The sequence below is a fragment of the Pholcus phalangioides genome, unplaced genomic scaffold, assembly GCF_987345545.1.
Source record: "Pholcus phalangioides strain wild (caught in Gottingen) unplaced genomic scaffold, Ppha-v1.0 ptg000011l_1, whole genome shotgun sequence".
Classification (NCBI taxonomy): domain Eukaryota; kingdom Metazoa; phylum Arthropoda; class Arachnida; order Araneae; family Pholcidae; genus Pholcus; species Pholcus phalangioides.
In genome coordinates, this window is record NW_028301604.1 from 15,736,127 (window position 1) to 15,751,516 (window position 15,390).

The following is a 15,390-nucleotide window of genomic DNA, read 5'->3' on the forward strand; positions in this document are numbered from 1 at the left end:
CAGAGATTGGTGAGGAAGAGCCAAAAAAAGTTTTAAACAAAAGTGCCGTTTTAAACACGACACAGTTTTAGAACAGAGAAGAGTCGTCGCGAATCGTGATATTGAGAATTGGGTTGTATTTGATGTTTTCCAAGTATTTTTCCAGTGGGAGTGTTGTAGGGAAATAGAAATACATGCTGAATTTCATACGATGGCACTCGTGCTTTTGTATTTTACTGACAATGTAGTCTCATGACTACTAGTACAAGGAATACATTTCTTTAATGAGTAATTTTCGTAACTCTTGCAAAATTGTGTGTGGTGGGTGACAAGCAACTATACCTTTATGAATAAAACGTATGCATGTATTATGTTAATTTTGTATCATTTTGTTAACTCAATGTCCTATTGCTATCTATTTTAAAATTAAATGTTGGATGTCTATGTGTTTTTGCTGCTAAAAACTTGTAAGTATAAGACACATAACTCTTTTAATGTATCTAAATTAAAATTATATATACTGTATACTGTATGTTATATTAAATCATAATATATATATATATTATAATTTAAGCCATATATTTAGCCCATAGATAGCATTCAAGATCCATTTAGATGAATAAAAAAACCTGAATATATATATATATTCGTATATGAGACTTTTGTTATTGATACTTTCGAATATGAGAATATACGAAAAAAAACCTTAATAAATAAATAAATAAGTAAATCAGTTTTTTTTTTTTTGGACCTTGAATGGGTGATTACTTTAAGAAGAATATGCAGGCAGCTTTTTCAATGGTCAATGGTTATTAAGATTCAATCTAAACCCTTTAAGCGGCAATTAGAAATCACCAAACCTCCCTTCAAAACACCATATCTTTTTTTAATGACTTAGGTTTCCTTCCGATTTTCGGCTGGTACAAAGGTAGGCCCGGGGTATAGGGAAACGTGTTCCATTGAGAAATCAACTTTACAAAATATTTTTGCTTGCTAGTGCTAAAATAAGCAGACTTTAAGAAGGTAAGATATCTCGTCAATGCCGCTCAAAGGGTTAAACAAATGTGTATTAGATATATAACGTGGAAAGTTCTTATGTAGAACATCTTAAATAAATCTGATATTACCATTTAACTCAACGAATTATTGGTAGACAAATCAATATCACATACTTATTTGTTCCAAGTTGTAAACAAGTTGATTGGTTTGAATTAGAACAGTTAAAAAACGCTCTGAAAACTGAAGGTCTGTCTCTTCAGCAAACATTTTACCACCATGATGGCCGCTAGCGTCTCCTTCGACTCGCAAACGATATCGACCGGGAATTGCATTGAAAGGCACCTATAATGAAAATGTCTTTATATAGTACATTCGGGTAACATGAAATAACGGGTTTCCTCTGCCTCCAAGTATGGCCTCCAAGTGGAACAGCGATAAGCAATTTCAAATCGCCTCGATGATGCTATAGAGTTAGTGTCGCTCGGTTGTCACCATAGACTAAAGATATAATTATTCTTACTCTGTGGTAGTCACCATCATCACGGCTGCTGTATAGGAGAATATTTGTTTTTCCACTTACAGAAATTTACTTGAGCAAGTTTTCTAAAGTGATTATTACTTACTAGAAATGTGCTCAACAATATGAAACTGAGCACAATGTACATAACAAGTGCTGTATTTTATTGTACTGCGCTCATTTTTAGCTAGTGATTCTCTCCGGTTCGTTAGATGGTACGCTGTTTTTTCACAGATGGCGTTTGTCGGGTAATATGGAATACTATAAGTATCATCTGAGTTTGGTTAGAATATCTCTTCAAGATGGAAAGTTTAGTAAGAATAGAAGACGAAAGGTCTAGAAATAATGTGTGTCCTGTTCTTGTGGGGTCCACCGTGACTGTTTTAGGGCGGAATAGGAAGATCATATTTGTGACTCTTGTAAATAGACTATGACACCACCGCATCATCAACTACAAAAACAAACTATGATTTTTTTCATCGTCATAAACCCATTAAATCTTGTTTTTGATCAATTCAAATTAGTTTTCTTCATCTTGAACCCCCTATTCCAAATTAATATTACCCCACGAAATTATTATTTTTAAATGCCTTTTTTCTTAGTTATGATATTTATTTTTAACACATACACTTGTCAGTGCAAAGACAAGAAACCGAATTATATGAAAATCCAGGTTTCAGGTTTCTACCATGTTTCAAATTAGAATAATCAAAAAAGTAAAAGTGGTATTCCATACTACCCGAATGTACTATATACAGTATGTTACGTAAAATTTATGTAAATTGTGATAAATCCTTTTGTCCTGCATGATAACCGGCGATTATGCACAATAAATTAAAAAACACGGTCGGTTATTATGCATAATAACCAATAAAAATCCTGTTATTATGCATGTTAGCTGATCACATTTACCGTAACATGTCTTATTAAAAACATTTCATGTAAAGTACGTGGCCAAGTCTCAAGATTTTTACCCGTAAAAAGTTGTGATATCAAATCTAATGCTGTTATTAAGTCTGCTACTTTGATTCACAAATCACCCCCAGGCTCTACACCTTCAGTTGAAAAACATTTTGGGACTTGGAAATTACGAAGCACGAGAACGTGTTGGCTGTTGGCTAAGTTTTATTATATACGTTCATTATTAATATGCTATCAAATAATGTGAATATGGAATGTGAATAAGAATACGTGTATTTATAGCGTTGACTTCATGGTAAGGAGTAATATGTGCTAAGTAATTGTTCTTCCCAAAATGTTCTTAAACTGAAGGTGTGTAGCCTAGGGGTGATTTGTGAATCAAAGTGTCACAGTTAATAACAACATTAGACTTGGCTCTAACATCACAACTTTTTACGGGTAAAGAATCTTGAGACTTTGCCACATATTTTACATGAAATGTTTTTGATGGGATTTCACTACTTTTTTGTAACTTCCATAATCCTCTTTTTTTGCGTTGCACACTTTTTGTACGCCACTTTTTTTCAAAATTACATTTTGCACATTGTTACACCATATAAACTCAAATAGCCACGCTTTAAAAGGCTTTGTTACTAAGGTGACCTTTGACCTTGAAGACTGGACACACCCCGCTTCACATCTCAATGAGATATCGAAGCGTTACCTGAGGATGTGTGTCCGAAAAATTTATTTTTTCACAAAATCACAACTCGCCAAGGGGTGAATCATATACAGGGTGATTCAGAAAAGACGGGAAAAACTAAGAGGTGGTAGTAACACAAAAACAAACAATTTTCATGAAAGAAAATGCATGGTATAAAATGAAATGCAAACGTGCTGGCGCGCTGCGATACGGCCGCTCCGCAAACGTTAAAATGGCATTTCTGTTGAAATTTATCGGGAGAAAAAATATCATGCATGCAAATGTAACCTGGGGAAGAAGAAGAAACCGTATGCAAATCTGGATCACAGTGAATAAAAGGCGCGCCCTGTGAAGTTAGCCAGCCCCGTTTCGCTCAGCTGCCGATGCAAGCACGCAAATGTTTTCAGATGGAGCAACCCGCCTGTGGGGAAAACGCTCACCTTGCATTCGTGCTGTCTCAGTGGTACTTCCGTTTGCAGCTCCGTAAATGAAATGCATGTCTGCTTTTCCAGTATTACTAAAGTGTGCCATTATCCCGTACGTTACAACTGTTAGAACGGTTTTGCACGCTGCAATAACTTCACAGGGCTGGCGTCCGCGCCTTTTATTCACTGTGACGCAGATTTGCACAGGATTTTTTCTTCTTCCCCCACGTTACATTTATGCAGGGTATTCTTTTCTCCCGATAAATTTCAACAGGAATGCCGTTTTAACGTTCGCGGAGCGGTAACGTTCGAAACGCGCTAGTGCGTTTGCGTTTCATGTTAGACCATACATTCTGTAATGACAATTGTTTTTATTGGTGTTTACTATCACCTCTTAAAGTTTTTCCCATCTTTTCTGAATCACCCTGTACAAACATCATGATATCATAATGTACATTAGCTAAAATATGTAAAAATAAATATAAAATCTTGAATCTCTTGTACTGACCGATGAATAATAACCCTCCATGCGCATAATCTTGAATCGTGAGTCTTGAGTCGTGGATGTCGCTGATGGTTTGGAAGCGTCCGTGAGCGTTGATCCCCCAATTACTATGATGAAAGTCTTCGTTCGAAAGGTTCTAAAAAAGCTGGAAACGGGCCGTGTTCCGTAGCCATGATACTTTTTTCACGCGACCATATTAGGTTACGCCAGCGGACACATCGTTGGACGCCGTATGCATCCTTTCTGATGTTGAGATCCCATTGTACTTGCCACTGTCGAAGCAGTTCGTTCTTCAAGTAAGGTCCTACATGGCTACGTGGTAGTAGATGTTGACCCACATTATGTAAGCTGATGGCATCCTTAGCTAATCGGTTGGCCATTTCTTTGGCCGTATTTCCGTGTGCCTTAACCCATCGCAGACGAATCGAACTGTGGGCGTGTAGGCAAGATGCACTATCAGTATGTATAATAACTGATGAATGTGTTGTTGAAGCACACAAACTGTAGCATTCATACTAGGGTGACCGGATGACAGGCCAGAAATATAATTCAGAAGGGGAACTGGTATTTCGGGGGAGGGAGAATAAACTGGTTAAGCAAAACAATTTACTATGTTTTTCCATAAATTTCGGCCATTTTCTCAATAAACCGGATACCCTTTTTCACCCTCCGCTACGACCATGCCTCATGGTCCTTATTTTGCGCGCCACTATAGTAATTTTTTTATTCCAACCCTATTTTTCAAAATATGTCCAGTTTGTTTCATCGTAGTATTTACTAAATTGAATTCGTAGTATTTACCAAAATCTCGTGGACGAAGATAATATGAAAGATGATAAGAAAACATCTTGTATGTTTTCCGGATTCATTCATTCCCATGAAACAAAATTGAAATTAGGCTGTTTTGCCTTCAAAAATGTGTGTGTGTGTGATTTTAGGAAAATAAATCAATGACATTAGAGCAGGCCTACAACTAAGAGGGAGCAGGAGGGTCTCGTGTCCCGGGCGCAGGACATATAGGGCGCAATTTTAACCGTTTAACCTGTTCTTCAGCATTACGAGGGGTCGTCTAAATCAGTGGTTCTCAACAACTACTGGGATACTTTAAGGGGGGCCACGGAAGAAAATGGAGAAAGGGGGGCAATGACAGGTGATTTGGAGGGCTGCAGAGAGCTGAGAAGAAAAATTAACGTGTGAAGAAATAAAGCTTTTATATTAGTGACTATACACTTACAGAATCCAACAAAACCACCTATAAAACCAGGGTCGTCTTAGGGGTATGGACCCACCCAGGCTTCACCACCTACATTTTGCAGCAGGTTCCCTAGGATGGGGTTTTCCGCAGGCCCCCGGCTACATTTTTCACAGACCACTACATTAAAAATAGTGTGAAAACAAAAAATGATGAAAACCATATTAGGTCCCGGACTGCAGCTCTGTCAGTCCCACTCTTGTGAGGGGTCATGCCCGGGGGTCTCATGTCCATAAGTGACCCCACCTTATGATATTTTGTATAGTACAATAAATTTTGAAAATAAGTAGGAAATATGTAGGCTGTTTATTTCCAGCCAAATATGGGACTACCATAGCATCACTTTGCCGAAGGCGCCCATGATGTTGGGACAGCCCTGAATAGAACTCGAACTAGCGGGGAGCTCAATAAATTCTAGACCAGTGGTCTGGAGGCCAATATTATTTGCAAAATTTTCGTTCAGTATAAATTCACTGAAAAAAATCAATTCAATATGTATAAAGGGATTTTGCTTCTAGATGAGGGTCGAAGACTCTGGGTAAGACAGGGGAGCCACGGGCAGAAAAGGTTAAGAAACACTGGTCTAAATGCGTACTTACCCCGGCTGACCAAGTATCTAGTTGCGGGGCCTGCATTAGAGTCAGTGCCATCTTAATGCATAGGCCTACCCGGGCACCTCAAATGGAAAGGGGTCTCGCGTTGAAAAGATCGGGTTATAATTTTCAAGAGTAAGTATATAATCAAGTAGGCACACAGATATTAGGGGGGATGCGAGACATGGGTATTTAGGGCTATGTTGCTCTTAAGACAGTCCTGATTAGTGCTATAGTAAATGAAATTTTTGTTTTCGAAAGTGCCACTGAATTTAGATATTGACACAGTACTAAAAATCAACACTACTGAAATTTAAATATGTATATAAAAACCCTTTTTTCCCGTTCTCAGCCAAATTTGAGAAATTTCAACAATAATTGCCGATTTCGCAATCATTTGGTATTGTTTTTGCCACAATTCCTAATATCCGGAATTTTCCAGTATTTCCGATCCTGAGAGGAATTTTACGGACTTTTTAATTTTTCCTTACTTTGTATCTCAAACGCTATCTCTTCATACCAAATTTCATGTTTCTGAGGCCCGAGATTTTTGATGATAGGTGAGAGTGTCAGTGTCAAAATAACGAAATTTTGCTCATGAATTACAAATGATTAAAAAGTAAAATTCGGTAATTTACTTAAGTTTGTAAAAAGCTGTAGAATATGTCAAGTTTCAGATATCTGAACAACTCCAGTATGGATGGAGATATGGGGTCTCAAAAATACCTCGAGTTGCTTCCAGAATGGGATGCTACTTATTTCGCTCGACTCGACGGGGGAACCCCCAGATATAACATACCGTAATTTTCTGCGTATAATATAATCCGCTGTTAAACATTAAAAAAACCACATTTCTAAGTGTGGATTATAGACAGCTGCGTAACATCTACAGCTTCTTTTCTGACACAGGGTGGAGTCAAAATTAATATTTCAAAATTTTTTCCACGGCATGAAAGGGCTTATGCGAGTAAAAAAACCAAAAACAAAAAAATCTAAAAAAACAATTTCATTACCGATGATACAAGTAACTACTGAAAATTCGCATGTTTGGATTATAGGATGATTTTATTTTTTCGTCCGAAAGTAAGGAAATATGTATGTGCAGATTGTGCTACTGCCATTGATTATAGGCATGAAATTACGGTACTTTCTGTACTACAGCAAAATATTAAATTAAATTTTATTTGTTTGCATCCAAGATTCATTGTAAAAGATATGAATTGTATTCAAACCAAATTTACATTCAGAGTAGAAATTATTATCGAATTCAATTGTTTTCCTGATATTTTTGCAAGTCAACAAATATATTTCATATACTTTAAATTCATTGTAAAGCGACAGTAAACAATCTAGAAATTCCAAGAATTTGATTATTAGATGATCCTATGTAATATGATTGACCCTAAACTTTATTTTTTGTTGTTTCAGTACTGACCTGCATGAGAAGGGTTACAACGCTGTCAGCATCAACGACTTCGGACGCCGAGCTGATTTGTTCGCCATTTCTTTGCAAATACGCATGGATAGATAGGGACTGTTGACTTGCAGGCAATGAAATAGTAACGCGATAAACTTGACCTGGTCTAACCATTTTGGACGCTAAGACCATATAAAGCCTGAAAACATTGTCAAAAAAAATAAATAACACTCAAGTTTATTATAAAATCATGCAACCTTAAACGCGGACTACTTTGGTCCTTTTTTAAAAAAAATTTCACATTCACTTTCCAATAAACAAAAAATATAAACTATTTTTAAATTCTGGTAACCTTTTTTTTATATCGATAGGCGATCTCATATTATGTAAATAAAAAACAGATTTTTTGTTAACTTAAGCTAATTGAAAAAAAACATTTTGGGTTAGCGTTACCCTTGTCTGTGGGTAACTTTAGCCCACTTCCTATCTTACAGCATTAAACAAAAAACTGTAGGGTATTTCTTGAACTAATCTCGTAATAAAACTTAAATTTTTGAAAAAAAAACCTTATATTTCAACTTGTATTGATCATAAAATTAGCAATATCCACATGCTTTTTCTTTAATTTTTATTCAAAATCTTATATCTTACAAATTGACCAGAAAAAAAACTCTTTTAACAGGCTTAATTATTAGGAATCCATAATCACACATTTTGTCAACGTGACTAGCAAATGCTCTCTAGCTAGTTCTTCCTCGGAACTAAAAACCTTGGGACATCCTGGTTTGCTAAAAAATTCATTTTTTAGTTTGGTTTGTTTTTAATGGTGCTTCGAGGTATTTCAAAGTTATCTGCAGCTTGCCTTTGAGTTATTTCAACAGATCTAATTGTATCTAAACAATTTTGTGAAGGTGGTCATTGCTGTAGTGTGCATAACTTCGACTTCGATGCTAACGCTTGTATTAATACGCTATCTCTCTTTCCAGTCTGGAAACAAAACTTGAAATAGGATAGACATTTAAAACAAAATAAACATAATTATTCAGTACATAATTATGTTTTTAAGTGTACTCACAAAGCAAACAAATTACCAAGGGTTGCCAAAATACGACCTACTTTGCCCATCAAAATGTTGGGCCAAAGTAGGACGTATTTTTGAAGTTTTTTTTATCAGAGCTTAAATTTTCAATTAATGTTTTCAGAAAAAACGAAAGATTAAAGGGACATTTTAACCATTCTTCAGTTATTAATTATTATTGTCATTAATTATTAAATTATTATTGCCATTAATTATAAATTATTATTGCCATTAATTATAAATTATTATTGCCATTAATTATAAATTATTATTGCCATTAATTATAAATTATTATTGCCATTAATTATAAATTATTTTTTGTATAAATTAAAAGCATTAAATTGTGTTTCTAATAAGAAACCTACCTAACTTGAAAAAGCTGGATTCAAACTCCCACAATTTAAAATTTGAGAGATTAAAAAAACCACGTTTAATCGCAGCATACAAAACCACTGTTGCCACCTAGTCGGCCATTCGTGAACTATCCGATGCCTTGCTTAGTACAGCTACTTAGCAAAAACTAATTCCGAACATTTTTTTTCTGCAGGTATTAGAGTAAGTTTTGTTATTTTATCTTTTTGGGCCAGAGAAGAATGCTAGGGCCAAAATAGTCCTCGTTTGCGGTATCTATGAAAAATTTGATTGTTTTTTTCTACGGGAATAGTCCTTTTATAAATCATCTGACGATACTAGGAGCATTCGCAAAAAGTTGCGTGATGAAATTCTTTAAACGCTCATATCTCAGCAAGTACGCAAGTCAAAAGCAATGGTATCGTCAGATGCACATTGCAAAGGTGCATTCAATGACATTATTTCGGTTTCAATATCTTGTCCAGTCTGGCACCAGGCCCGCTGCCCTGATTCTTAACAAATTGTTTTCCGCTATATCTCGAGCAGTTCACAACAAAAATAGACGACATTGGTATCGTTTGTTAACTATTCCAAAGACAAAGCCTATGATAATGGCATAACTTCATTACGGTAGCACCTACCACGCGATTTAAGGCTCAAAAAACGTATTCATATCAAAACTTGCGGTCGTGTCTATGACACAGCCTACCCCAATTTTTTTTACATGTAACACTGTTATAGGTTGATTGAACGTGATGAAATTATAAGGGAAACTTCGCGTCGTAATTTTTTCTTACTTGCACATATTTGAATGCACTAAGTAGTTGTTTTTGAGTAGATTTCCTCTTATGTAAATCATCGATGAAATCTTTTAAAAGTATTTTTCACACACGCATCAGAGAAAGTTAAAATCAGAAACATTATTATCTGAAGGACAACAAACAAGTGGTGGTTGAGTGAAACAAGGAAGCAAAGACCTTGGTGCTCAGTCTCTCTATTCCGCACCACAGACCCCAGACAAAAACTACTTCTACTTTTCTATTACTCGCCCATACAGTACAAAAGCGATAGCTATCTATGGTCATTAAATAATGATTATTTTTCCATGCGGATGAAAATGAATGACATCCAGGTCGTGGTCTTAATGTTAAGTGCACAAATACGTAATACGCGTGTCGCGTAAAGATTTCTCGGAAGCGCAACATCACAATCAATGCTATCCAACGAATTTGATAGTTACAAGAACTATTAATCATTTGAGTTAATTCCATAAGAAAAACTAGCTATGCTTCATGTCAAATCAAAACTTCAATGTGACTTTAACTGATGCCAAAATGAAAATTTCGAGAAAGCCCGGGAAATAAATTTCAGTCGAATACATATTTTTGATTCAAGGCTTCTCTTAAAACGGCTAAGATAAATGAATTAACAACTCAAGCCCTACAAACATTTTCCGGTGATGGCAATTGGCAGAGTTGGAGTATAACGTCACATAAAAACTCATACTAACCATGGTTTAAAAAAAAATTTCTTATGTAACCATGGCCACAAAAATCTGATCAGCTACATACGTTAATTACTGTATATATAAAAAACCAGTCTAATTTCAATGGGGTAAAAGAGTGCGTCTATCTCATCTCAGAAACATTTTTAGAATTGCCTTGAGTTTTACAAATTTACTTGTTTTTTATTTTTTTTGTTTCCGAACAAAGTTGACAGGTACGACAAGTTGTTTGGAAAGGAAAAACTGAAAAAGTTGATCGGCACTGAACAACCTGCAAAGACATAATATGTAAGACAACAGAAAACATAAAATTCTATAATTATGTGTCGCCACAGGATACCCAGTATTTTTACGATAAGCGCTCTCGCAAAAGAAAGGCGTTTTCTCAAAAGTCATTTTAGGAAATTATAAACGTTAAAAATACTGTTTTCTTTCAAGTCAAGTTCTGTCATCTACCTGGCTTAACTTTTCAATCAAAAATAATCCTTTTTCGATTTTAGTGTGACATATTGATTTAACAATGAAAGAAGAACTCACGTTTCATTACGAGACTTCTTTGCTTCACTATAGATGTAGACATTTTCAAAACCAGAAGATGGTTTTCCGTCTGCCGTCAAGATACTTGTTCTGTAGCAAAATGCTAACTGACATTGCTGCGTAAATATCACAGTAAAAATTATAGGACTAAATAAAACAGATGAAAGTTTCATCTCGACGATTGGTTAGTGAATTTCACATCGGAACAAAGACGCATGAATCTACCGCATGGATCCCAACAAATATAAGCGAAATTCAGACATCTCCTTTGCCTGAAATGAAACAGAATTTGCAAAAGAAAAAAAAAATCAAACTATTCAACAAATCTGTCATTTCCAAATATAATAATAAAAATGTCGTGTTGAAAAGCAAACAATTTAACATATAAAATTTATTAACAAAAATAAACTACATATTATTTCCTGTTATGCAGAAACTAAAAAAACATTTACCGACCTTAACCTAATCTTGACACTGAATGTTAAAAATTCAAATGAGCATTTAGTCATTTATCAATGTTATTCATATAGGTCGTGCTTCATTTTTTTTTCTTCACACCCCGATTGATTTCACGCACACACAAGTTGATATATATTAATTTTTCCAACTCTACGGCTTACTGATTTATTGAAGCTAAAAAAGGTTTTGTGCCACCACATATTCTGAACCACTTCACGCACAAGCTTTTGGCAAGAATTTTGGATTATTTTTATTTGACAAATCGGCGATAAATTCGGGAACCTCGTCCTAAGCTAATCGTACGTTAGAAAAAGAAAGGAGAAAAAAATATATATATAAAAGTAAAAAGTATAATATAGATAAAGGTAGATAATATATATAGCGTCTAAAGATACGGGCGGCGGACTCATCAAGCGATAATGCTGACGTCACTGTGCTCGGTAACGGCGTGTATGATGGCTACGCATCGCTGTTGTTATACATAAACTGTATTCTGAACCATTATTTCTTTTTAAAAGTTTTCGAATTATTATTTTCTGTTTTTAATATTGGTACTTGGACGCCTATTAAATATGCTCGTCTCTGTGATGTAAGTGAAATTTTAACGATTTGTTTTACTGTTTCCGAGGCATCGTCGACTATCACCGTGCTCTCACAACGGTTACCACTCTTAGTGATGAGCCCGCTAGTACTTCTAGGCTTCCTAATAGATAAGAGAGTTTTTAGAGAGTCTCTTTTCACCCTCACCCTACGTGTTCTCTTTCGCTCTTACATGCATATAATAGAAAGATACATTATATGTGTAGAAAAAAATCATTAACAGGAGCGTAGAAAGGAGGGAAAGAAAAAGCAACTTCATTTGAGATAGGGTTACTATAAAGCTTCATGATGATGAAAAGAGAGAGAGAGAGAGGAAAAAAACACAGACAACTTGTTTGAATTTATTCCACTGGCGTTTGGATGCAATATTACGTCCGTGGTAGTAAAGGGGTTAAAGGAATTAATCGATACAGTTAAATCAGAAAAATTTCGCATTCCGTGAAGCATTCTGATCTTTTTTTCATAATCGAGAGTTCATTCGTTTTCAATTAGTTCGCCTCTTAAACGAACTTTATAACTAATTCGAGAAGTTATCGTACTATAACCTGATGCGGAAAATTCAAATAAATTAAGACGAAATCTTTTACCAACATTTGAAATGATTGCACATGATCAAAGGGATTTTAGAGTTTAGTTATGCATGATTTTTCGTTCCACTCCATGCTGGTATCAGAAAAAAAACAGAGAATTATCTTTTGTTCCCTTTATAAATTATGATTCAACAACAGTTTACAAACCAGTTTCCAATCTACGGGGGCTGTACGATAAAGAATGAGACTGATTTTTGGGTTGGGATGGTGTAAGAACTGCCGTAACGGGAATTTAATAAATTAATTGATCTACTTTCGGCCCTTTGATTCAGAAGCAAGATACAGTTATTCTCGACTGGAAACCAGTTACAAAAGAGGATACTATTCTCATTTGGCCACCATCCAAAATGGGTGGTATTTACGTTAAGCACAATATACAGCAATCAAATTTTATTTTTTGCTTAAGTAAAATGTCAACGAAAACATACGAAAAAATCAAGATAGTGTATGGCGTATCCTTGTAACAACTTTTCTATGAATTTAAGAATTTTTCAGAAAGGAGATTATGAACTGCAAAAGGGCAGTCCCAGCTCTCTGAGACTTACGTTTCATTACAGAAACAATATTTACATAGCAGTAGCTATTGAGCGCAACATTCTTCGTGTAAGTTCGACAACTATTTGACACTTCAAACATTTCAATAGTTGGTATTTCTACGAGTACCATGCTTTGCAGTCTTGTCCGAAAAAATAATTTCACTCTTCTCCTAAATTTTATGGCGTGATTTTGTGAAAAGAGGGGTATTTTTTCCTACGAAAAACAGACAAATAACTGTGGAAGAGTAGGTAAACTTTGCCTAACAATACTCAGAAAAATACTCGTTGGTGATTTTACTGAGTAGAGAAATAGCTCTATTAAAAATTATTTAAAATTTCAAGAAGCATTTTTACTCCTCAACAAAATTTGGAGGAGTAAAATTGAATTTTGATGCGTAAATCACACATCTATATGCGTATTGGCGAACACAGATGCTTAGTAAATACTATGCATTTCAAAACTACATAAAATGAGAGACCAAAAATAACTTTTTACCAAAGATCACATCAAATGTGTACCTTGTTCGTCATACAGATTTGATCCGGTATGGATAAAAAAAAAATCACTTTTTTTTTTTTTATCTGGTATTAAAGTCATAATTGTAAGGCAGACGGGACGTTTTTGCTGATTCTTCAGTCGTAACGGAGCAAGCGAAAGGCCCTTGATACACATGCTACTAAAAAGCTTGCTTATTTGCTACTAGGTAGCATTTATAGCCGATCATATAAATTTGCTAGAACCTGATACAGCTAGAACCTGAGAGTCAAAATACAGTGTGTCACAAAATAAAAAATCTAAATTTTTATACGGTACCCGTGTGCCCAAGAACCCAATTACAAAGTTATTGTATTGTGTATCCTGATGCCATCGAAAAATTCCATGTTTCTAAGAGCAATATTCACAGCGATATTCTCTCGAATTCGAAAAACGGAGGAAATTTGGAAAAGAACAGCGTTAAATGCGGGAAAACGCGGGTTTTCAGGTCTTTCCGCATTCTTTGACAAATTTCCTCCGTTTTTCGAATTCGAATATTTTTTCGAATATTGCACTTAGAGACATGAAATTTTTTTCAATGACATTAGGAGAGACAGGGCAGTAACTTTATAATTAGATTCTTGAGCACACGGGGACCGTATAAAAATTTAGATTTTTTTTATTTTGTGACACACTGTATTTCCACTCTCAAAGCTGCTACAGGGTAAATTTGTAACGCCTGTTGAGCATTTTATAAATTGGAACACCCTGTAATGTATATACATATACATATATATATATAAATTCAATAATGTATTTTCTCTTCCTTCTTGCATCCCCAGATTTCATTTTCAATTTGACGGAAAACGGAAATGAATGTAAACTGCTGTAAAGCAGAGTCGGCGTTCGTGACATCAATTTTTAGCAGATAAGGTAATTTCCGAGTCATTTTAATTACAATAATAAAGTAAAATCCATTCTTTCAATACCATTTTGTTTTGATTTAGATTTTTCTTTTCCAATACCAAGCATGATTAGTACGCTCAAGATCTGAAGGAAGCATACAACTGTGGTTTTGATTTTAATAATCTATCCGAGATTTTCAGTTTCTAGTAATAAAACGAAAATTCTTAAAAAATTTAACCCTTTCAGAACCGGGCATTCATTTTTTTTTATAATTTTCAAAATGTTTTTGCATTTTTGATTTTCAAAAAAATGCAAATCTTTATTTTTTCTATTTTTTATTTTTTTGTAAGAAATTATTCATTTCGTTCAAATTTTTTCAGCCGAGATGGTATATTCATTTTCACTCATACAATTTTTTTCAAGAATTTTATTGCTAAATTTTATGTAATAAATCGCACTTTTCCGGGAGGAACTTTTCCTGGAAGCCATCTTAAAAAATACCCTGAAAGTTCAGATTCAAAGTGCTGCCCTCTGATGGAAGCCCCCCAAAGTTCATATTTGCCATATTTCTAACTCAAAAATTACGCAATCCTTCAAGTCAGGGCTCAACTCCCTGAAGTCAAAAGAGAAAATTACAGTGAGAGAAAGCGTCTCACACATTTGCGGCACCAGGGTCTGAAAGGGATAAATAAGTTAAGTATGATATTACAAGAGAACTATTTTTTCCCACCCTTTCAATATTGTAGACGCGAATGCGAATAAATAGTGAGAAGAATATTCATTCATTGATCGTGATGTAGTTCATATTGAAAAGTTTCTTTCATTAAGAGTTTCGCACCGGTGATCAAGCGAATGATTTGCTGTTTAGATCTCGCATCATCATTCCCATGGTGAAGATACAAAAGTGAAATTGCCATTTATATTCGGAAACGCTAGCTCTTTTCATCTATTCTGTTCGTTTCCAATGCACATTGTGTATATTTTCACCCGTCCCGCCTCGTTATCTTAAACTTTTTGGATGCCGCTTAAGCTAATAATTAATGACTACTTATAATGGCCATCAC

At 35.0% G+C, this 15,390-nt stretch overlaps 1 protein-coding gene across 1 annotated transcript in view; it reads right to left on the reverse strand.

The window, feature by feature from the left end:
• LOC149080116 (CD109 antigen-like) overlaps window positions 1-11,024 on the reverse strand; it is a 54,475-nt gene extending 43,451 nt beyond the window's left edge. The window contains exons 1-3 of the mRNA XM_089239127.1: window positions 10,761-11,024; window positions 7,309-7,489; window positions 1,152-1,320 (exon numbers count right to left, since the gene is read on the reverse strand). Of these exons, the coding sequence (XP_089095253.1) occupies window positions 1,152-1,320; window positions 7,309-7,489; window positions 10,761-10,933 (523 nt within the window). The 5' untranslated portion in view covers window positions 10,934-11,024. The remainder of the gene's footprint in view (window positions 1-1,151; window positions 1,321-7,308; window positions 7,490-10,760) is intronic.
• Window positions 11,025-15,390: the final 4,366 nt, after the last annotated feature.